The following is a 24,605-nucleotide window of genomic DNA, read 5'->3' on the forward strand; positions in this document are numbered from 1 at the left end:
AAAGTGAAAGAGGAGAGTGAAAAAGCTGGCTTAAAGCTCAACATTCAGAAAACTAAGATCATGGCATCTGGTCCCATCACTTCATGGCAAATAGATGGGGAAACAGTGAAAACAGTGACAGACTTTATTTTTGGGGGCTCCAAAAATCACTGCAGATGGTGACTGCAACCATGAAATTAAAAGACATTTGCTCCTTGGAAGAAAAGCTATGACCAACCTAGATAGCATATTAAAAAGCAGAGACATTACTTTGCTGACAAATGTCCATCTAGTCAAAGTTATGGTTTTTCCAGTAGTCATGTATGGATGTGGGACTTGGACTATAAAGAAAGCTGAGCTCCAAAGAATTGATGCTTTTGAACTGTGGTGTTGGAGAAGACTCTTGAGAGTCTGTTAGAATGCAAGGAGATCCAACCATTCCATTCTAAAGGAAATCAGTCCTGAATGTTCATTGGAAGGACAGATGCTGAAGCTGAAACTCCAATGCTTTGGCCACCTGATGTAAAGAACTGACTCATTGGAAAAGACCCTGATGCTGGGGAAGATTGAAGGCAGGAGGAGAAGGGGACGACAGAGGATGAGATGGTTGGATGGCATCACCGACTCAATGGACATGAGTTTGGGTAAACTCCGGGAGTTGGTGATGGACAGGGAGGCCTGGCGTGCTGCAGTTCATGGAGTCGCAAAGAGTCAGACACGACTGAGCAACTGAACTGATACCAATAACAGTTGACACCTAACTTGGAGAATTTTGAACATTGCCTTGCTAGCATGTGACATGAGTGCAATTGTGTTGTAGTTTGAACTTTCTTTGACATTGCTCTTCTTTGGGATTGGAATGAGAATTGACCTTTTCCAGTCCTGTGGCCACTGCTGAGTTTTCCAAATTTGCTGGCATATTGAGTGCATGTTTTGTTAGAGATATGAAAATCAAAATGGCAGTATTAGTGGGGCAAATGTGGTTTTACTAACTCCATCCAGTAACTCACAGATCCTCAAGGCTCCACAGCACATGGGGAACCACTGGTCCAAGTTTTCTCTGGCATTTAGCCACATCTGAGCAAACCCTCTTGTGGTCTGGGTGGTGAAGTTCCAAGCATGTATATTAGTATTATTACAAATCGAATGAAGGGATACATCTCATCTAAGAATGAGGAATCTTGGGCTTACTTGTCGTGTAGCTTCAACCTTATTATATCTGCTCAGTCTCATCATCCCTAAAATGAGGGAGTTTAACCTAAACGTTTCAAAGACCCTTTCCAGCTCTAACTTCTCTGACTCTAAAAGTAGAGATAATGGAACAATGAACTATTTAACAAGCTATTAATACCACGATGCCATGAAACTAAACAGAGCTTCAGAAAGAAAGGTTCCAAAGTCCTTCCCCAGTCCCAGAAAAGTATGAAAAACTGTAAGGAAGTACTAAGTAATACTGAAGGGCACTGTCTGCACAAAATAAGCAGTTATCCCAAAAAGTGTAAGATCATATAAAAAATTCCATTTTGGAATGGGATGAGATACAAATATTTACTACACACTTTGTCTTGTAGCCTATGACTCACAGTTCAGAGAAACTTAACTAGTACTGGGATTTTGAACTATGGGAATGTCCACCTTAAAAATCTTTAGAAATGGGATTTATACTCATAAGCCTGTGAATTTATAGGTGTTGACTTAAGGAAGGCAAGATGTTTTCAAAGATCATATTTGAGGCTGTAACTGAGAATGATTTGTTAAGTTTTACCCCATGAATGTTTGATATGTATTAAATCATTTCTTTTCAGGATCTGGAGGCCCTCCAGGCATGGCCAGACACTCCATCTTGTATTTTATCCTACTGAGTGCTCTGACTGACAAGAGCCAAGCCTGTTTCTGTGATCATTACCCATGGACTCAGTGGTCCAGCTGCTCAAAAACCTGCAATTCTGGAACCCAGACCAGAGAGAGGTGGGTGTGGGCTAAACCTGCAATTCTGGAACCCAGACCAGAGAGAGGTGGGTGTGGGCTTTGTAGCTTATCTTTGTGCCCTGGAAAACCTCAAGGACAGAATTAGCAAAATCAAAAAGTGCCACACTAAGCAATGAGAAAGAAAATATATCTGCAAGTATAATTTTTGCAGAGTACAATCTGCAAAATTTTTTTAATTTTAAAAAGAACTCATGAATTTGGGTGGAATTTGATGTCTTTTCCACGTAAGTTTAAAGTGGAAACTTTTGTTCCCTCCATAAAATTGAAGCATTTAAAAGAAATTCAATTAAGAATCTGTGCAATATTTTCAGTTGACTATTTAATTTACTTAGAATCACTACTTGGGTTTTTTTTTTTCAATCAGCACATAACTCTGCTTGCCTACAGTTAGTGAGTTAATTATAGAGAATTTTCTACTCATTAAACTGAGTCTAACAGGACCTCAATTGAGCAGCACCGCTAGCTATTAGCTCGATTGTTGGCATGGACAAGAAGGCAAGAAAACTGTGTTTTACTTGATAACATTTAATAATTCGCTCTTTTCATTAATTCAGATTATTCCTCCCCCACAGTTTCTTTAAATCTGTTAGATATTTCTGTTCCATGAAGATGTTCACGTGACTTGGAAGAAAAAAGGCATATATTTAATGTGTTTTAACTGTTAGGGCACTTTTTAGAGATCTATTTTAGAAAAGTATTTTTACATATGTAGTGTGAGTCTCATTAAAATCACCACCTGATGGCCTCAATAAACCATCCACTCTGGATATAAGAACAGATTTGTTCATAATACTTCCCTACTAAAGAGTCCCTTAGAGCTCATTACTGCCTACCAAATAAAGTACCATAATAAAAGCCCATCCCTCTCAGTTATGCTCTTCTCAGGTCCATCCCACAGGCTTCTCCACGGACATGTCATACTCCTTCACTGCTAATCTGTGCACAAGCTGTTCCCTCTGAACGCTCTTCCCTTTGTTGCCTGGAAAACTCACATGGATTTTTCAAAATGTATCTCTCATGTCACTTTCTCCTTTCATCTTTAGCCCCACGGAGCTCTGGCTCTATCTCAGTCATTGTACTTACCACACTGCACTGTCATCTTTTAAGCAACTTGCAGAAACTTTCTTCTCTCCTTTTCTTCCAGTCCCTCCCAGGAATTTCATCAGGGCCGGCTTCATAGATGTGTAACCTGTGCAGTCACACAGGATCCCTCTCTGAGAAGGGCTGTGGTTTGGCTTCATGCTCTGCCTCCTCTCTTTGGAAATTCTTAAGAATTTTTGAATATGTGTTGCTGTTCAGTCGCTCAATCATGTCTGACTCTTTGCGACCCTATAAACAGTAGCCCACCAGGTTTCCCTGTGCTTCACTATCTCCCAGAATTTGCTCAAACTCATGTCCATTGAGTCAGTGATGCCATCCAAACATCTCATCCTCTGTCATCCCCTTCTCCTCCTACCTTCAATCTTTCTCAGCATCAGTGTCTTTTCCAACGAGTTGGCTCTTCACATTAGGTGGCCAAAGTATCGGAACTTCACTTTCAGCCTCAGCCCTTCTAATGAATATTCAGTATTGATATCCTTTAGGATCGACTGGTTTGATCTCTTTGCAGTCCAAAGGACTCTTAAGAGTTCTCTAGCACCACAGTTTGAAAGCAACAATTCTTTGGTGCTTAGCCTTGTTTGAACATATGCTCCCCCCCACTTTCATTTTGTACTGTGCCCCACAAATTATGGACCCAGTCTTGAGTTCCATTAAGTGGTAAAAACTGTACATATGCTGGACTGCTTGATTTTCCATGAAAACCTCTTTCCTTTTATTCACTGTAATTGAGCTCAATGAATATTTTTCTTATGGGGCTGGAGCCACAGTAAAAACACTGATTCTAAGCTGCTTTCTCCTCCTTATTATAGACGGATTGTTAGAGATCAGTACTATTTTGAAAACTTTTGTGACCAGCTTTGTACCAAGCAGGAGTCCAGAGAGTGTAACTGGCAAACTTGCCCTATCAATTGCCTCCTGGGAGATTATGGACCATGGTCAGACTGCGACCCATGTGTTCAAAAACGGGTAAGTGACATGTGGGTATATTCAGGAAATGAGAATCACAGTTAAATTCTTGAATTTCCTGACAAACTCAACAATCACGGAAATGATGAATTACTTTAATTTCTGAAAATAAATTGTCCCAGCTTCCACTGAGGGAAATGTTTTAGGGGAAGGCAGGATTCACTTGACATGTTTTATTGGCATATGAATACCAAAAAAAGTTCTGCCTGCAACCTCCCCCCGCCCCCAACCCCAAGGATTGGTATTGCACTCACCCAGCTCTGATTTCCACTGCCTCTGCCTTATGAGAGCTCACAAAGCAAAAACAGGTGCCAAAAAATGGGCAATTCAGTCCAAGGTTTAAAATCAGACAGCATTAATTAAAATGGCTCCTTGCCCTTTCTTTAACTGTCCTTACTAGGGGAAAGTCCCTCCATTTGTTTATTGTTCCCAGTTGCAATATTTACCTACCTTAAGTTCAATCCAGGTCGGGCCCTGGCCCACATGAATCCCCATCAGGGTAGGTGCTAAGCATTCAGACATTAGGGAAGTAAAAGGAATTCACCCAGTACAAGGAAAGCACCCACTATCTCAGAGAGACAGTTTAGGTTCCTTTGCACACATCATCTTATTCAAACTTTACATCACATTGTTTTTCTACCCATTTTACAGATGAGGAAGTTATAGCTCATTAGGGGTTAAGTAATTTACCCAAGCACGCACCATGAAAGAATAGAAAACTACATATTGAACTTGGATTTTTCTGACTTTAAAGTCAGTACTTTTGAGTCCTATTCTGTTTCTATCCTTCCCTGACTCTTTGATTTACTGCTGATGATTTAAAACCTTTCAAAGCATGGAAAATGTACCAGCCTTGGTTTCCACAGTGACTTCTTCATACAAAAGCCCATCTCCCCAATCCTTTCACATTTATCACTTTACACTATCTGTGAGAAATAAAAAGGCTACTGTTATGACCTGGAAGATTTATTGTACTCAGGACATGCTCAGTAAATATTTGTGCATTTGATTTTGATTCAATTTAGAATCCTATGATTTCAGAGTTAGAAATCTTCAGAAATTTGTTGTCCCACTTCCTCGTTTTACAGGTTGGACAAATGAGACCCCAAAAGTATTGACTTCCCTAAGAAAACACAATAACAGAATTGGAAAAAAAATCAGTAATTTAGGAAATGCCACTATCGGAAAAATCACTACTGTGACTGAGAAGCCCGGTTTTCTTAGATACTTTCTGGCTTTGACCCAGCCTCAGAGTTATTCACCTTTCTCTCTTTCCCTTTTAGTTTAAGGTAAGATCCATCTTGCGCCCCAGTCAGTTTGGAGGACAACCATGTACTGAGCCTCTCATGACCTTTCAGCCATGCATTCCATCCAAGCTCTGCAAAATTGAAGAGATTGACTGCAAGAATAAATTCCGCTGTGACAGTGGTAATGTACTTTTGAAAAATGTTCAGTCTTCACTAAAAATGGCTAAAGTTATTCCAATTGACTCCCAGTGAAAGTCATGATAGAAAAGTCCCACCTTATTTTAAGCTTAGGGAGACAGGGATATTATGCTATCAATTACACATTATTCATGTGTAAAATTACAGCTTTCAGGCTATAATCATCTTGACCGCTTACCTGATTCCTTTGCTCATCAAGTACAGGTTCCCAGGTTCCTACACTGTTATACAACAGGAGGAAGAGAATGAGGAGGAGGAAACAGAGGAGGAAGCAGATACTTTTAAAAATCAGCTATTAATAAGCACAATTGTAGACTCAGAATAAGCAATTGAAAAAGAATGATGTATTTTAAAATTTTAATATGGTTTATTAAGATAAGGACGTTAATGCTAAGATATTATGTAAAGGGGATGGTTAGAGATGATGTAACACATTTTCTGGTATGGTCGATTGAATGACTCCAAAGATAATCACAGAAGAGGAGACTGCAAATGATTTAAACAATGGCAACATTCCCTTCAAGTCCAATTCTCATACCGATTCATACATTTTGATATTTAAGTATTGTTAGATTATAATCAAACCTTGAATATACTACTTAATCTATGTATTCTCTTGCTAATTAATAGCTTTCCAAAGCTCAGCATGTTGAACCATCTAGGTCAGATTTCTGCAGACTTTTTCAGGAGAAGTCCAGGTGGTGAATATTGTAGGCTTTGCAGGCCGTACATTCTATGTAGCAACTATTCAGCTCTGGAATCACAGCATCAAAGCTGCCATAGACAGTATATCAACAAATGAGCATGACTTTCTGGCTTACTTCACTCTGTATAATGGGCTCCAGCTTAAGACCCAGAGGAATCGGGTGGAGAGGGAGGTGGGAGGGGGGATCAGGATTGGGAATACATGTAAATCCATGGCTGATTCATATCAATGTATGTCAAAACCCACTGGAAAAAAAATAATAATAATAATAAAAAAAAAAAATGAGCATGACTATGTTCCAATAGAATTTTATTTACAAGAGTAAGTAGCAGGTCAGTTTTTGTCCATGGGCCACAGTTCACTGATTTCTTGTATAAATAGTCAATTATAGTTAAAATAAAATTAGAGTTCTGATTAATAAAATCCAAATTATTTGTGTACTCTAAAATACATTGAAAAGTATTTAGAACTAGATGGCAGATTTCAAATTCCCATAGAAAACTGACCCCAGACTTGGGCATAATGTTTCTCTTCTCTTACTCTTTGCTTCCTGCTTTCAGCTTTACCAATCTTTTCTGAAAGTCAGGCAGGAAGGCGGGTTCCAGGGTTTTCCCTCTGTACCTCATCCCCTAAACAGGATATGAGGGTGAGACATGGGTAGGGAGATATACATTATGCCTATGTAAATAAAGGGCTTCCCAGGTGACCTTAGTGGTAAAGAAACCACCTGCCAATGCCAAAGATACAAGAGATGTGGGTTTGATTCCTGAGTGGGGAAGATCCCCTGGAGGAGGAAACGGCAACTCACTCCAGTATTCTTGCTGGGAAAATTCTATGAACAGAGAAGACTGGCAGGCTACTGTCCATGGGACCTCAAAGAGTCAAATATGACTGAGCAACTGAGCAACCAACAGCCAACTGGAGGCTAAGAAGAGGCAAAAAGGATCTTCCCAGAGTTTTAGAGGGAGCATGGCCCTGCAAACATCTTGTTTGCACTTCTGCACTCCAGAACTATGAGAGAATAAATTTCTGAATTTCTGTATATAAATAAGGTCATGTCACATATTGACAAAACAAGGAATATGAGAAAAACCTTGATGGCAATGGCTAAGGGGAATACAGACCTAAGCACTATATCCAGAATATTAAGATAAAAGTTTAGAACTGAGGCACATCAATTTGAAGCTTGAAGGGTAGTTTCTAGAATAGATTACCAGGGAGAACTCTTTTCTTCAATAGATGATAAATCTATGAAATTTATTATGAAAGAGTTTGTTTATGTCAAAAATATCCACAAGTCTGAGAAGTCTTTAGGTATATCCATGTGCTACCAGTTCAAAATGAGTGATTTCAGGAAAGTTACTGGTATGGACACAGCAGTCTCTAATTCATCAATAATACGTCCATAGCTAGTGATATAAACTGAGCTACTGAAATGCATCTATAATGGTTGATAAGCAGCTGCTACCCTGAGCTCTCTGAGTGACCTCTGCCCTACTGTCCAGATACCTTCATCAGACATTCCTAGATATTCCTAGGATCCAACCATTAACTAGTTAATCTCTGGTACAAATATGGTTGGCATCCATTCTGACCGGGTAATGCCATGGCCTCTTGGTTGTTGAATATTCCACTGGAGATGATACACCACTGTACTCTCCTAAAAACATCCACTAATGCCACTCTCAAAGGAATAGAAGGTTGGTTGGACCATTATTTGTCTGACATATCAGGATGATGTAAGTCATCCTGACAAATATCAGGATGATATTTAGATCAGTTAATAACAGAAAAAAAATCTCTATCTTTCCTTTATACTCTCATGATTACTCTTCAGAATCTCCCAAGGCTAATTCTACCTTTTTTGTTTAGTTTTTTAAATTTTTTCCATGGGTGCACTGTGTCCCCCTATTCTGAACCCTCCTCCCACCTCCCTCCCCACCCCACCCCTCTGGGTTGTCTCAGAGCACTGGCTTTGAGTGCCCTGCTTCATGCATCGAACTTGCACTGGTCATCTATTTCACATATGGTAATATACAAGTTTCAATGCTATTCTCTCAAATTATCTCTTTAATGTATACATGGATCTTTGAGAAGTACCTCTGAGGCAAATCCCCATGCACTATGCCAACTCCTCTCAAAGTCCTAACTTTAACACAGAGATGAGAATTTGCAACTGGTCATAAAAATAATATACCATGTAGTAACAGAGTTCAAGTAAATAGGAAAATCATATATAATTCTAAATGACTACATAATTCCAGGTGTAAATATATACATGCATGTGTTGGCTAAAGCATGCTGACTTCTACAAATCCTGTACTATTGAAATGTCCCTTCACCTCTGCCATTCCTTCTTTGGTATAGGATATATTTGTGGCTTACAAATCTTTCCCCTTCCTATTCCATTGTGTTTCCCTGACCTGGAACCATTCTCAACTGTTTCCCATCAGTCCTATTCCACACTGCCACCCATTCCTAAACATCGCTCAAGAGAAGTCCTCTTGCTTTCATCCCTACCCTTGCTAATGTTGTTGTTGCTATTTAGTCACTAAGTCATGTCCAGCTGTTTGCAACCCATGAACCAAGAAGAGCCTTCTAGGCTCTTCTGTCTGTAGGATTTTCCCAGCAAGAATGCAGGAGTGAGTTGCCATTTCCTTCTCCAGGGGATCTTCCCGACCCATGGATCAAACCTGAGTCTCCTGAATTGGCAGGTGAATTCTTTATCACTAAACCACCAGGGATTTCTTAAAAAACTGGAAACAGAACTGCCATATGACCCAGCAATCCCACTTCTGGGCATACACACTGAGGAAACCAGATCTGAAAGAGACACGTGCACCCCAATGTTCATCGCAGCACTGTTTATAATAGCCAGGACATGGAAGCAACCTAGATGCCCATCAGCAGATGAATGGATAAGGAAGCTGTGGTACATATACACCATGGAATATTACTCAGCCATTAAAAAGAATTCATTTGAACCAGTCCTAATGAGATGGATGAAGCTGGAGCCCCTTATACAGAGTGAAGTAAGCCAGAAAGATAAAGAACATTACAGCATACTGACACATGTATATGGAATTTAGAAAGGTGATAACGATAACCCTATATGCAGAACAGAAAAAGAGACACAGAAATACAGAACAGACTTTTGAACTTTGTGGGAGAATGTGAGGGTGGGATATTTCAAAAGAACAGCATGTATACTATCTATGGTGAAACAGATCACCAGCCCAGGTGGGATGCACGAGACAAGTGCTCCGGCCTGGTGCACTGGGAAGACCCAGAGGAATCGGGTGGAGAGGGAGGTGGGAGGGGGGATCGGGATTGGGAATACATGTAAATCCATGGCTGATTCATATCAATGTATGACAAAACCCACTGGAAGAAAAAAATAAAAAAATAAAAAAAATAAAAAAAAAAAACCACCAGGGAAGCCCACCCTTGTTAAAAGAGACTCTACAATATCCCTAAACTTGTTAGCACAAGTTCACAGCGAGGTCAAACCAAAATGTCAGAGTTTGGAACAGAGAAAGGTTAACTGCAGAGTCGTACAAGGAGATAGGTGGTTCAAGCCCTTAAAAAACCCCGAGCTCCCCGAAACATTTCAGTAAAACATTTTTAAAAGCCAGGTGAGGGAATGGGGTCACAGGATATGTGATCAGCTCATGCACAGTTCTCTGACTGGTTGGTGATGAGGTAACAGGGTTGTGTCACAGAGGTTAACTTTATCAGTCCTTAGACTCCAGGAGGCCTGGGGCTATGTGCTCATGGTCATCAAGAGGTTAACATCTTCCATTTGGTGGGGGGTTTTCACACCTGTGAAACAACTCAGGGCATGTGCATCAAATGCGTATATATATGTATATATATATACAGTATATATATATATATATATATATATATGTATATATATGTATATATATATATATATATTCAGTAGGTACTTCAGAGAGGAGCTAAAGCAGAGGATATGGGAGAAGGCCAGTCCTGGGAAAGCCCCACAGGGTCCTGCTCCATTACAGAAGTATCAAATGAGTAGACTTTCTTACATATCTGGTACCCTGTTCACAAACCTAGGTTAATGAGAATTGTACCTTACATGTGTATCCCTACCTCCATCTGATAAAATGGGAGTTTTAGTGTAAAATATAAAAAATCAGCTCTTGCTCAAATTTGTGAGTACTAGGTCCAAAACTTTCAAAAACTGTAAGATGTGTCCTTTTTTTCTCCTATAGGTAAAGCATCCTTCTTTCAAACTAAATTACCCATTCTGCACTGCTCTAAGAAAAGCAAACAAGAAAAACCAGAGATGTGTTATTTTTAAAAACGGGGTATCTTTCAGGTTATATCTTAGGACTGACAGGAATTCAATTCCCTCTATATTTTCACCCTTGTGTGATTATGATGCTCATACCTATAATAAGTGTCTTGATATAAAATTTTGAATAATCAAAGGATGATTTAATTACTTTCATTACATTCCACCTTCTTACTGAAGATTCTTCAGTTCAGTTCTGTTGCTCAGTCGTGTCCAACTCTTCATGATCCCATGGATTGCAGCATGTGAGGCTTCCCTGTCCATCACCAACTCCCAGAGCTTGCTCAAACTCATGTCCATTGAGTCAGTGATGCCATCCAACCATCTCATCCTCTGTCGCTCCCTTCTCTTTCCACCTTCAATCTTTTCCAGCATCGGGGTCTTTTCCAATGTGTCAATTCTTCGCATTATGTGGCCAAAGCACTGGAGTTTCAGCTTCAGCATCAGTCCTTCCAATGAATATTTAAGGCTGATCTCCTTTAGGATGGACTGGTTTGATCTCCCTGCAGTCCAAGGGACTCCCAAGTCTTCTCCAACACCACAGTTCAAAAGCATCAATTCTCTGGTGCTCAGTTTTCTTTATAGTCCAACTCTCACATCCATACATGACCACTGGAAAAACCATAGCTTTGACTGGATGGACCTTTGTCAGCAAAGTAATGTCTCTGCTTTTGAATATGCTGTCTAGGTTGGTCGTAGCTTTTCTTCCAAGGAACAATGTCTGCTAATTTCATGGCTGCAGTCACCATCTGCAGTGATTTTGGAGTCCAAGAAAAATAAAGTCTGTCACTGTTTCCATTGTTCCCCCATCTATTTGCCATGAAGTGATGGCACTGGATGCCATGATCTTAGTTTTTTGAGAGTTGAGCTTTAAGCCAGCTTTTTCACTCTCCTCTTTCACTTTCATCAAGAAGTTCTTTAGTTCCTCTTCACTTTCTGCCATAAGGGTGGTATCTGTGTATCTGAGGTTATGGGTATTCCTCCTGGCAGTCTTTATCCCAGCTTGTGCTTCATCCAGTCTGGTATTTTGCATGATGTCCTCTACATATAAGTTAAATAAGCAGGGTGACAATATACAGCCTGGACGTACTCCTTTCCCAATTTGGAACCAATCTGTTGTTCCATGTCCACTTCTAACTGTTGCTTCTTGACCTGCATACAGATTTCTCAGGAGGCAGGTAAGGTGGTCTAGTATTCTCATCTCTTGAAGAATTTTCCACAGTTTGTGTGATCTACACAGTCAAAGGCTTTGGCATAGTCAATAAAGCAGAAGTAGATGTTTTTTCTGGAATTCTCTTGTTTTTTCTATGATCCTTTAAGATTATTATCCCCCTCCCCTTCAAAAGTTGAAACTAAGTGCTTTCTGGGGAACTCTTTATTAGTAAAAAAAAAAAAATATATATATATATATATCAATTCAACAAAATACCCAATTTCCTCAAGCATTTCAGTTGATCAAAATAGTCATGCATAGCTGTATTGAAATGTTGATCACAATTTAAGATAGGTAACAAGATGTGTGTGTGTGTGTGTGTGTATGTATGAGGGTTCTCGGTGGCTCAGTCATGTCTGACTCATTGCAACCCCATGGACTCTATAGCCCACCAGGCTCCTCTGTCCATGGAATTTTCCAGACAAGATAGTCCTGAGTAAAATATTCAATCACTGTTGATGAGACTTGTACATAATGGTACAGATGCCAGCATTCCTGATTATATGCAAGAGACTGAGGAGCAGGAGACAGGCTATCTGTCATTGTAGACAGAGTGTTTCAATTTCAGTAACATACAGGCACACACTGTTCCCTAGGATCATTATGAAATTCAGCAAGTTTTAAAAGAAAGGGAATTATCTGAGTTGGTACTATTTTCTAAATTCACTCACACAAATTGCTATCTAACACTGTGGTATCTAGGCATTTAATGTGTCCCAAAAAAAGATATAGTAAATTGTATGTAGTGAAACTCTTATTAATGGTAATTATAACAGTAACCATATATAGTGAATATCTATAATAAAATACGCAATTATGTATAGTAAAGTGGGGGCTTCCCTAGTGACTCAGACAGTAAAGAATCTGCCTGCAATGCAGGAGACACAGGTTCTATCCCTGGGTCAGGAATAACCACTGGAAAAGGGAATGGAACCCACTCCAGTATTCTTGCCTAGAAAACTCCAGAGGAGCCTAGAGGGCACCAGTCCATGGAGTTGCAAAGAGTCAGATACAACTTAGTGACTTACACTTTCACTTTTTTTTTTTTTTTTCACTTTTCAAAATAACTATGTATAGTAAAATTTACTGATAGTAAGTGTGCAATTTGATTTTGACAAATACATACACCCATGTAAACAACCCCCAATCAAGGTACAGAAAATCTCCATAAACCCCAAAAGTTTCTTGTTTCCTGTTTCTAGTTAATCCTTCTTGTTCTTGAACATGAGATAAAAGACCCAGATGGCATGACTCATCTGTGTCCAGCTTCTTTCTCTCAATATAAAATTTTAGACATTAAGTCATGTTGTTATGTGTACCAGTAGACATGTGTGTCTGAAATTATATAGCTTTTTAAAAATAAAAGCAGTGACCTTGAGTCTGTTATCCTGAATTAAAACAAAATTCTGAGCCTATTTTTAATTTTCTCCTACAGAACATGATTTCTGCAGCAAGTTCACTGTAGTGGGAATGGAATTCTAGAGTTATTTCTTTGATTTAAGACAATCAGCTCAAGAGTGACTAAACAATTCTATCTGGACTCTTGTAATCCTAAAAAATAAGATAAAATATCAGTTTGTTATTCCATTTCCTTATTTCTTATCAAAAATAATGAACACTGGCCCTCTACTTTCCCTTGAAATTTAGAGTAATCATGTTTCAAATCAATAAATACTCTCTAAAATGACCATTTGTTGTCCACGTTACTATTTTTTGACCAGGTCGCTGCATTGCCAGGAAGTTGGAATGCAATGGAGAAAATGATTGCGGAGACAATTCAGATGAAAGGAATTGTGGGAGAAAAAAAACAGTATGTTTACGGAACCATAACCCCATCCCTAGTGTACAGTTGATGGGCATGGGGTATGTAACATCTTTTTATCATTTGGGAAGTAAAACCATCTCAAAACCAGAGTTGTAAGCAGCAATGAAGCAGTGAGACCCACCATTGCCCACATTCCTCATTAACCTCTTACACCTCCCACTAGTCCTATCTGTCCCTGATACTTGGCTGCCAGGCTTAATGATAAAAATAATTATTTTTAATTTTTAGCATTTTAATAAATTAAAATGATAATTTCAATTTAGCATTTTCACATTTAGTGCATAGTAGACAATGCTATGAGTACTTCATAAACATAGTTTGTTTAAAGTCTTATGGCAGGTATTCTTTCCTTCCTGAGTTCCCTCAGGGCTCACCAGTTCACCATTGGTGGTAGCTGCAATTGCTGATGACTGTGACATCCTTTGTTTACTGATATGGCAGGAAATATTCCATTTTTCAAATGATTTTTAAGCATCATGCAATGACTGGTATTTTAAAAATCACCACTGTGCTTTGATCTTCTAAAATTTATTCACAATATTTCCCTATTACAATCCTATTTAAAAAAACAAACAAACAAACAAGCAGAAAAAGAAGAGAAAACAAGAGCTAAGCCTTAGTTGAAAGCATAAGAAAAACCAGTAAAGGTAATTTCTTCTACTCCCCTGTTCTTATGATAAATAATTCTCCCTTCAGTTTTTGGCCAGAAAGCAAATAGTATTATACAGGCTTTTATTGCTTTGTAGTGAGATTTTTAAAGTCTTTACTTGTACTGCCCGGCTTGCATAAAAACCAGCCTTGAGGCACCAAAGACAAACAGCAGCAGTTGCAAATATAACCTCATTTGATTAGAATGAAAACTAGCAGCTATAGAACCAAACTCAAGTACAGCAGTAAAGGAGAACAGCCATTAATCTGGAAGTAAGAGGAGCCCTGTTCTAGATCTGAAAGTGTTAGTCATTCAGTTGTGTCCTGACTCTTCACAACTCCATGGACTTTAGCCCGCCAGGCTCCTCTGTCCATGGGATTCTCCAGGCAAGAATACTGGAGTGGGTAGCCGTTCCCTTCTCCAGGGGATCTTCCTGACCCAGGGATCGAATCTGCGTCTCCTGGATCGCAGGCAGATTCTTTACCGTCTGAGCCACCACCTACTTCTGCATTAATTCACAATATCATGACCAAGTAAGTGAACATCTTTCAGCTGTACTTTCCCCATCTCTAAGTTGGATGGCTACAAGCTGATTTGAGGTTGTCCTGAGAACTCCTAATTAGAGTTATTTCAACAAGAGTGTTTCACGGCATCTTCTTATCAAGGTGCAGAAATGGTTTCCTTTTTTCTTTTCTTTGGAAGAAAAACTCAGCCAAAAACTCCCACTGATAATCCCATTTTCCAATGTTCTGATTGATTCTGGGTAACATTACAAACTCACCTCTTGTTCAGTTGATCTAGACTCTCGAGTTACAGATGGGAAAGACCACATGCTATGTGTACTTTGGCAGAAGGACCATGTGGGACTCTGCCAACCAGAGCTGTTGTCCCAGGGATTCTCAGAAATGAGCAAAACCCACTGGCTCGGGGACAGCCAGTCCTCTCCTCGCCTCCCCAGGGATTGAGAGTTCTGAGAGCTGCTTACTGGAATCTCTAATTTTCTGGCCTTAAAATCTCTGCTTCTCTCCAACACATTTCTACCCAAAAAAAGAAGCTTCCTGAGTGACTGTCCTTCACTTTTAAATGGCATCTTTCCAATAAAGAATTTAAGAAGACATTCCAACATTGCTTCTTTGTCAACATCACTCACCAGGTCTGAAATCTGAAGCAAGAAGTCAGGCAATAATAGTGTGCTGTTTGTTTTCTCTCAGACTCAAAGTACAAATGCATACACACAGACACACACACATATGTAGAAATAAATACACAAACACACGTGCATATTTATATACAGAAACTCTAATGAAATTCAAAAAGTTATAAAATATAACATTAAAGGCAAATTAGATAAAACACTTTAGAAACCTAAAATATTAAAAGCCACAGTGTGTTTGAGACACCAAAATATTTAAAATCAACTTAAATACCACAGAGGCGAGTAAAGAAAATAGAGCTGAAAACTGCTACATAGCTGACTTCACTTCTAAAAGTCTCCTTGGGGTGCCCTAACAGAGCCATCTGCACAAAAGTCCTATCTTCGGCCTCTGTGCCAGCAGTGACTGCCATCAGAGAGATTCCTCATGACCTGGGAGCCATTTTTCTCAAGCCCTTTCTAGTTTGTGATGAACTTATAAGTACACTGTATAAGGCAGTATAAGATCATCAGTTGTTTTTTCCTCATTGACCCCTCTTAACTCAGAAAATGAGCCCTAAATACTTGTGTTAGTCATGCTAACTTAAGTACTTTGGAAAGTTTTTCCCAGACCAGCTCCTCTTACTTCCTCTCTCAAAGGCCCACTGATACAAACTCAACTATGGATGAGAATTTGACTATGAGATATATCTTACAGGAAAGGTAAGAATCATTCTTTTTTATCAGTTTTACTGAGATCTGATTGACATGTGGGTCTTCCTATTGTATACATATTTTATTCTCACACCACTGCCACAGCACAACACTTTTGATGCCAGACATAGGCAGGGTGTTCCCCTACCAAGCAATTGTCTGTGACACCAGCTGACTGCCCTACAATTTAACTGAATTTTGACCTTACCTACCTGGAGATAGTATTTGATCCCCTAGGTTAAGGGTTCAGTCCTGCAAGACTGCCGCCACTCCCCCAGAATGTCAGACACCAACTGCAAGTTCAGGTTCACACGTGTGCTTCTGTCACATCGAAGATTCCCAAAAACTCCTCCTTAGGTTTGACTAATTTGCAAGAGCTACTCATAGAAGTCAGTAAAGCCATTTACTTAAATTTACCAGTTTTCTATGAAAGCATATGATAAAGGATACAGATAAACATCCTGTTGGGAAGGGAAAGATTGGTACGGCAAGGATGTGGAAGGGGCATGAGCCTGCACCTCCGTGTGCTCACCAACCTGGAAGCTCTCAGAACCCCATACTTTTGGGATGTTAATGGAGGCTTCATTACATAGGCTTGTAATCAATCATTACCTCTATTGTCAGCCCCTTTCCCCTCTCTGGAGAATGGAAGGTAGAGCTAAAAACTCTAAGCTTTGAATCATGGCATGATCTTTCTTGTGACCAGCACCCATTCAGAAGCCCACAAAGAATCACCTCTTTGGAACAAAAGACACTTCTATCACTCAAGAAATTCCAAGGGGTTAGACACCTTGTGTCAAAAACTGGGGTCAAAGACCAAATATTATAACAAAAGATGCTCTTAGGGCTCTTACTACATAAATTACACGGGTTTGGGAGCTCTGTGCCAAGAAATGGGCAGCAGATGCCATTATATGTATTTTCTATCATCTCACCATTGGTTTCCCTGGTGGCTCAGTGGTAAAGAATCCACCTGCAAGGCAGGGAACGCAGGAGATGTGGGTTCAATCCCTGGGTTGAGAAGATGCCTTGGAGGAGCACATGGTAACCCACTCCAGTATTCTTGCCTGGAGAATTCCATGCGAAGAGGAGCCTGGTGGGCTACGGTCTATAGGGTCGCAAAGAGTCAGACAGGACTGAAACAACTGAGCATGCACCCATTATCGCATCATATGTGATTCAGCAATACTAAATTTTTGACAAGAAATTTTTTTTAACAGAATTATTTTAACAGATATTAATATCTATAACAACTTGGAAAACAATTAGCAGTCTGGAGAAGTTCTTATCTACCACAAAACAGTTTCTGAAATACTTGATTTGTACTAAACTAATTAATCTCTCTGTGCTTCAATTTCCTCATTTGTAAAATGGGTATAATAATTGTATCTATATCACATGGTTGTCATAAATATTAAATAAATATAATATTAATATCAAATATAAATCAAACAGTCCTAGAGGGTAAGCATTTGTTAAACAGATTTTAAATATCATTATAGTTATTAGTAAAAACAATAATAATATGATTATAATTCTATTAAAATATTGCTATTACTATTTCACTATTAGCTCTTTATAAGAATTCTTTTCCTGTATGATAGTAAAGAGAGTGGACCCAGAATGGCACAAATTATGTAGTAATTTATTTCATAATCTGCTTTCAAAGTTTGTGTTGGTTTTGTAAGTCATGAAATAATTATAAACCTAAATTTTATTTCATAGTGAAAGCTTGGAACAATTAAATAAGTGGAATAGAGAGAGAATAACTAACAGAGAGAAACTAACAGAGCCAAAGGGGTTGAGTTTTGACTTCCAGACCTTTTTGGATACCTCACCATAAACTGGAAAATATGGGCTTTCCTTCAAGCCATTTGTCAAGAGTCAAAAAATGCCTAAGAGGAGAATTTCTTTCATATAAATACAGTAAATTTTAAAGACTGCTTTACATCTATTGAATTCTTAAAAATTACTCTGTTTCTAGGTTTCATTTCCTGGCAGGAGAGCCCAGAGGAGAAGTCCTTGATAACTCTTTCACTGGAGGAGTGTGTAGAACTGTCAAAAGCAGTAGAGCAAGTAATCCGTACCGTGTTGCGGCCAATCTAGAAAATGTCAACTTCGAGGTATGACAGCCTATCTTGGGGGCATTCCAAATGCCAATGGTGATTATAAGCTAAATTTCAATGAAAAAATAGTCATGAAGGAAGGGACAGAATAAAAAGGTAATGAGCATTCTTCATCACTATCATGTGCTGGCATCATCATCACTATCACGTGCTGACATTTATTCCTTCCACAGCTCAGGAATGTCAGTGTTTTCATCATCAGTTCACAGATGCAAAACAGGGAAACTAATTTGCCCAAAGTTAAACATCTATTAAGTAGTTGGGTTCAAGAGTTAAGCACCACTTTTCCAAATTCCAGAGTCCATGCTTTCTCCCATGAACAAATAGCTATAATAGGTCCCCACTCAGATAAATGACTTGTTATATTCAGAATCCTCTACCATAGTTCTCTCAGATAACCACAAAATTTAGACATAAAACACATCTAAAAAATCCAGATGAATTTAAGCATAATGGGGGTAATTCTGCTTACCTTCCATCCCATTTTACTAGTTGGTTTAGTTTTCTTTTCATTTTTCTGAGTGATAAGGAGTAGTGTACTATATAGTCTTAGAATCTAGCCCAGTGCCTTACACATGATAAGTATTCCATACTTGCCAAACTAAAGTAAACAATTTGTTTCTTCTCATTTATGATAAGGCAAACAGGAAAGACATGACTTTAATGATTATATCCATGCATACAAATTTGACATGCTAGAGAGAATTTCAGAAAATCTAATGATTTCTGAGACCACTTTTCAGATAATATGCATTCAGCAAGTTATTTGATCCTTTAAAAAAAATATTATATTCATATAAATACAGTTATTTTCCAATTTGACAAACTCAACTTAAAAACCATCTAATACATATTAATGGATGTGGAGAAATATCCTTGGAATCCAATTGCCAAGTTCAAACTCCTTTGGGGAGACTTACCTTGAGATGTCCCACCTCTGCCTGGAAGTAAATGTGACAAGAGTAACAAGTGACCCTGACCAGGTAAAGAAAATACTTACTCTCTCACCACAGATCCAGAAGATGCTAACCACCAAGGGAGGTAGAGAAGTTCTTGCTGGAACGCTGAAAAAGAACTGAGAAGAGACATATTTCCAAAGAAAAGATAGCATCAAGAATTCTGTAAATGATGGAAGATGTATTCTATTCTAAGATGTAGGCTTTGTAGACAGAGCTAAAACCCAAACATTTATATACATTATTGTTATGTGGAAGGAAGGCTTCTAGCTCATAAACAACCAATCCATTAGCTTACTTTCAAAATAAATAACTTCCCCCAAAAATACTGCCTATACTCTCAGCAAGCATCTCTTTTATAGAGTTTTACAAGTAAAAAATCTTGGCTCAACACAGGATAGCAAATATGGGCAGAGTTAACACTTTACTCTTAAATAATACTATGAGTTTTACTCAAGTGCCATAACAACCTCCCCAGAAAGAGAAATTTATTTTATGTTCCTCTTACTAATAATAGGAGATTTAAGATCATTGAAGTTAGAAACTTTTTCAGAGTAATGCAGCAAATAAATGGCACAGTGGAATTAGAATTTGTGCCAGATGAGACCTTGATAGTAAAATATCAAGAAAGATATTAATGACTCTGCAACTATTGCCAGGTCTGAGTTTAAAAGGTCTGATTTAAAAGGTATCACCTGTGAAGTTCACCAATGATGTGCTAGAGCCAGCTTTTCCAGCTTTTCCAGCCAACTGTTAAATTTTCAGGACTTTTGTAAGCCGATTATTAAACATGACCATTATTAGATATTAAATATATGATCTTAAATTAAGATTCAATAAAGATATTAAATTTAAATTTAAATAAAGATATTAAAAACACAGATGATAATTACTCAAAATATATCTCTTCTCAATTATTATGGCACATTTGACCACAAATCTATGCTCTTGAAGTTACTTGCATCTATTGTAAATCATAGAAGTACTATGTAATAATTTGCAGGGCACACTTAACCATCAAAGACAATTGGCAGTCCTTACTAATTGTTATAAACCATTAGTTTCCCCACCCCCCCCAAAAAATAATAATTTGTTACTGTGCATCTCTTTCCAAGTTTGAATTCAGGAGTATCACATAGGTAGGAATCAGCATAGTAGGAATACATACAGCATGAGAAAGGCAAATGCTGTAGTATTAAATCACCGGGTTGTTTGGTTGGTTGGTTTTTTGCCCTCTCAGACAATTGGCTGTTAAACATTTACCAGCAGAATACTGGATCTACCCATGTAACTTAGTAACCCAAGCCTGCATGCCACGTTTCATCAGGAAATACAGCCTGAAATCCCTCATTCAGAAGGAAGTAGATTCTTTTCATTATCCATGTAGTTCTGAAACTTGTTCAACCTTTAGAAGCTGCCCGAGTTGATCTCTATCTATATGTCATTGAGTTTTAGATAATACTCAACTGCTGAGGAAAGTCATGGTGATATTTCTTCAAAGATTTGGAAGTGACCAGAGCCGAGGTCACTACTTTCCTTAGAGTAGCTAACTTCCCACTGATGCCTGTATTACTTTGTTCATGCCATTAACAGACATTTGTGCAAATCTAAGCTATTCCTCACTGAAAACAGCAGAGGAAGAGAAATTCAGCAGGCATCTGACTTCCATTCTTCTGCAGTATCAGAGCATATTGAGACAATGGAAATCATGAGCTGGCTGGTACACAAAGATTAGAGAAGGCTGCTGAATGGAAGGCAGTTGGACAGGAAGTCAGAATGGAAGATGGTAGGAAGAATCCTGCCCCTCAGGGATATCCCAAGTGCTAAATGCAGAGCTCTGTCCCAGTACGACCCCTGCACCAGTCCCCAGAGTTGTATCACTATCTCAGGACACCTCATCTCTTTTCTTAGCAGTTGCTGCTTGCTACTGGCTAGACGCTAAGTACTTGCTATCACCAGCGAAGTACAGAGCGTGGTTATCACTAGTCTTTTTGATTCTTACCAATATACTGACCTACCTAGATAACATCTCTTGCTGCACGCTAAAGCCTGAAAGCCTTCAAAGGTCTGCAGTGCCCCAAAGCCTCTCTATATCCCCTGTGAAATTCAGAACTTTAGGTTCTGTCTCTAACCCTCACATCACAAGCAACCAAGTGTCACCCATCCTGTCTGTTCCCCAGCCTCTCTCAACTGTTTTCTACCCCTCCCTACAAATCCTGCTCCTTTCTTCAGACACAACAGTGAAAATGTCAACACGTGTCAAGCTGTAGGAGGTCATCAGCCCACAAGATCCACAGATAGTCAGGATGGGCTAGAAATAAGATGTAAAATGGGGATTAAAACCTTTTTCCCAGAGTTTGCTTACCATCTCTTTCTGGGAAAAGTTAGGAAGATGAAGCTAATCAGAGCTCACCAGCTGTTATTTACACATCATGAAAAGAACTCATCTTCCTCCTTTTGAAATTGTCTTGGCTTTCCATATTCCTGTTCATGGAACAGCATTCCCATTCATTAATTCTCTCTCTCTCTCTGCACCCTGCCCCCCAACACACACACGCACATGCACACACACACATACACCTCTACTTGGTCAACAACTTCTGTTGATTTACCTCCTAAATATCTTTCAAATCCACCACTTTCTCTCTACCCAACCAATGTTGCCCTCCACCTGGCCATTCTTCTGTCTCAACTGACTTTTTTGCAACAGTTTTTTTTTTTTTTTTTTTTTCCAGTGGGTTTTGTCATACATTAATATGAATCAGCCATAGATTTACATGTATTCCCCATCCCGATCCCCCCTCCCACCTCCCTCTCCACCCGATTCCTCTGGGTCTTCCCAGTGCACCAGGCCCGAGCACTTGTCTCATGCATCCCACCTGGGCTGGTGATCTGTTTCACCATAGATAACATACATGCTGTTCTTTCGAAACATCCCACCCTCACTTTCTCCCACAGAGTTCAAAAGTCTGTTCTGTACTTCTGTGTTTCTTTATACATTATACAGAGTGAAGTAAGCCAGAAAGATAAAGAACATTACAGCATACTAACACATATATATGGAATTTAGAAAGATGGTAACGACAACCCTATATGCAAAACAGAAAAAGAGACACAGAAGTACAACAGTTTTTTAAACTGCTCTCCTTGCCTCTAATTTAGCTATAGTTAACATGATCTTTGCAAAACAATCTGTGGCATCCCCAATTTTTCAATCCTTCAATTAATATTGTTAAAGAACTTATTAGATGCAAAATCTTGCCTTTAGAAGTCAAATCAAATGCTTTATCAGAACATATGAGGCCTGGCCCCAGTTTCCCAGTTCAACTTTTCACCATTGCTCAGCAATACACTTGCCTTTTCACCAAGTGAACATACATGGTCAGATTTTTCTCTGAGCTTCTTCCCAGGATACCCAATGTCCTTACTTTACATGCAAATATATATATATTTTTTAACTCAACATATCTTTTCTAGCATGCACTGCAATGTCTCAAAGGAATACTGAATTTTGGAGTGTATTTTACTGTTGAGCAAGACTCTCTTGCAGCTGCGTTATTTCTTCCTTTGACTAACTGTGTAAGCTATTTAACTATGACATGTGGTTTGCCTCACAGTGCATTTTAATATTGAATAATTTAAAACAAGAGTTTTTTTCATTACCAACAAAACAAGCATTTTTAACATAAAGAGGTACTCTTCAATCAACTAACTTGGCAACTTTTAAAAATTTGTCCATTGTTCTCTTTTGACTAGCATAATGATAACAAAGGTTTACCTTGTGCTTGGAAAATTCATCAAGTACTCATAATTCAAAATTCAAGTTTCTCTGGCTGCTATTTCTCTTCTTCCCAGACCTGGTCAGATAAAAACTGATCACCACCTACCAGACAGACCCAATGGATTATTGATGATTTGTTCTCTGTCTTGCAGACTTGGCCAGTGAAGTGCTAAGGCCCAATATATGAATAAGGCTGAGGGGTTCAGGATGGAGCCAGAGCAGATTAGGACAAGATCTGCCCTATACTTTTCTAGGTCCCAATTTTCTGAAAGATACCTTCCATTAGCTTACAAAGAGCATCAAATTCACAGGCAGACTAAACACATGTCTGTATTCTTGTCACCTCACTAAATCTCAGTTTTGGAGTCATGTCCTTGATGGTAACTTCCCTAGTATTGCCTCTCTGAATTTTATAGTTATTTGTGGCAATCCCCTTGGCAACACAATGCTATGCTCATTGAGTGTCTGATTGTCTCTCTCCCTCACTAAACTATTAACTTCCTGAAGACACGGACAATACTATTCCTTGTTCTCTAGGAAAACGGGTGCACAATAACTGTTTACTGAATGCGTCAATGAATGAATGATCATTGCATTCAGTTCAGTCGCTCAGTTGTGTCCGACTCTGCGACCCCATGAATCGCAGCACGCCAGGCCTCCCTGTCCATCGCCAACTCCCAGAGTTTACTCAAACTTATGATCATTGCATTAGGTGTTCACAAATAGCTCTAATTTCCTAAATTACATTTTATTTCTTGTGGATTTTCCTCCAGGTGCAAACTAAAGAAGATGATTTGGAAACAGATTTCTATGACGATTTAATTGCCCTTGAAGATAATAAAGATCAACAAACCTTGGGTTCCGGCCTAGCAACGAGCTCTTTTCATGTACCGATTTTCTATTCCTCAAAGAGAAGGCAAAGCAGCTCCCATACTTCCGCCTTCAAACAAGCCATTCAAGCCTCCCAGAAAAAGGTAATAAAAGTGGTTCTTGATCTTTTTAATTTTTCCTGAAAAATAACACCAGTTCCAGCAATGTGCAAGGAGAAGATCATTTTAATATCAAATGGTAGGATTTTTAACATAGATTTAAGTAGACTTACGTTTTTGTTGTTATAGCCCACTTCAAAAGTTATAGAGACAATAAGTATAATAATGCCTTTTTTGCAAGCATTTGGCTGTGTTTGTGGTTGTGTTCTTGTTATTTTAATTTCTGTCTTATTATTTTAAGTGCGTTTCTTATAAACCACATGTAACAGAATGTTGCTTTTTTCTTTTAACATAATCTGACAGTCTAGGGTCTTTGCTGGAGAAATTCAGCCAACTTCTATTTAGTATCTTTCCTGAAATATTTAATCATGCTCCTTCCCTCTTTAATATATCTCACTCATTTAACTTTGTTGCTAGATTCTTGTTTCTTTACTTTTCTTTGTCACATTTCTGCTTACTTTTTTTGGTCATTTTGGAAGTTCTACTAAACTTTTAAATTCTGCTGATACTTACCTTTCTCTAGTTAATACACATAATTAAACCAATGTTTTTCTTTTATTCCATGAAGTAATATATAGCCTCCACCAAAGGATTATTCCTTTTTCTACTCCCCACATTCCATTCCCACAATCTAGAAAACATATTTGCTTCTTTCTTTCCCCACCACTACCACCACAAGCCTCCAAAGCCTCCAGTTTTATTGAGATAGT

General features: G+C 38.7%; 1 protein-coding gene across 3 annotated transcripts in view; it reads left to right on the forward strand.

Moving 5' to 3' along the window:
- Window positions 1–24,605, forward strand: part of C6 (complement C6) — an 81,770-nt gene that overhangs the window by 13,689 nt on the left and 43,476 nt on the right. For 2 of the 3 annotated variants that reach the window (XM_061129876.1, XM_061129877.1), the window contains 6 exons: window positions 1,785–1,947; window positions 3,879–4,035; window positions 5,319–5,463; window positions 13,445–13,586; window positions 18,028–18,166; window positions 23,680–23,880. In XM_061129876.1, coding sequence (XP_060985859.1) covers window positions 1,805–1,947; window positions 3,879–4,035; window positions 5,319–5,463; window positions 13,445–13,586; window positions 18,028–18,166; window positions 23,680–23,880 — 927 coding nt within the window. In that variant the 5' untranslated portion in view covers window positions 1,785–1,804. Of the gene's footprint in view, window positions 1–1,784; window positions 1,995–3,878; window positions 4,036–5,318; window positions 5,464–13,444; window positions 13,587–18,027; window positions 18,167–23,679; window positions 23,881–24,605 lie in introns of those variants that run through there. The other variant, XM_061129878.1, reaches the window with a different exon arrangement.

Source organism: Dama dama, chromosome 25 (assembly GCF_033118175.1).
Source record: "Dama dama isolate Ldn47 chromosome 25, ASM3311817v1, whole genome shotgun sequence".
NCBI lineage: Eukaryota > Metazoa > Chordata > Mammalia > Artiodactyla > Cervidae > Dama > Dama dama.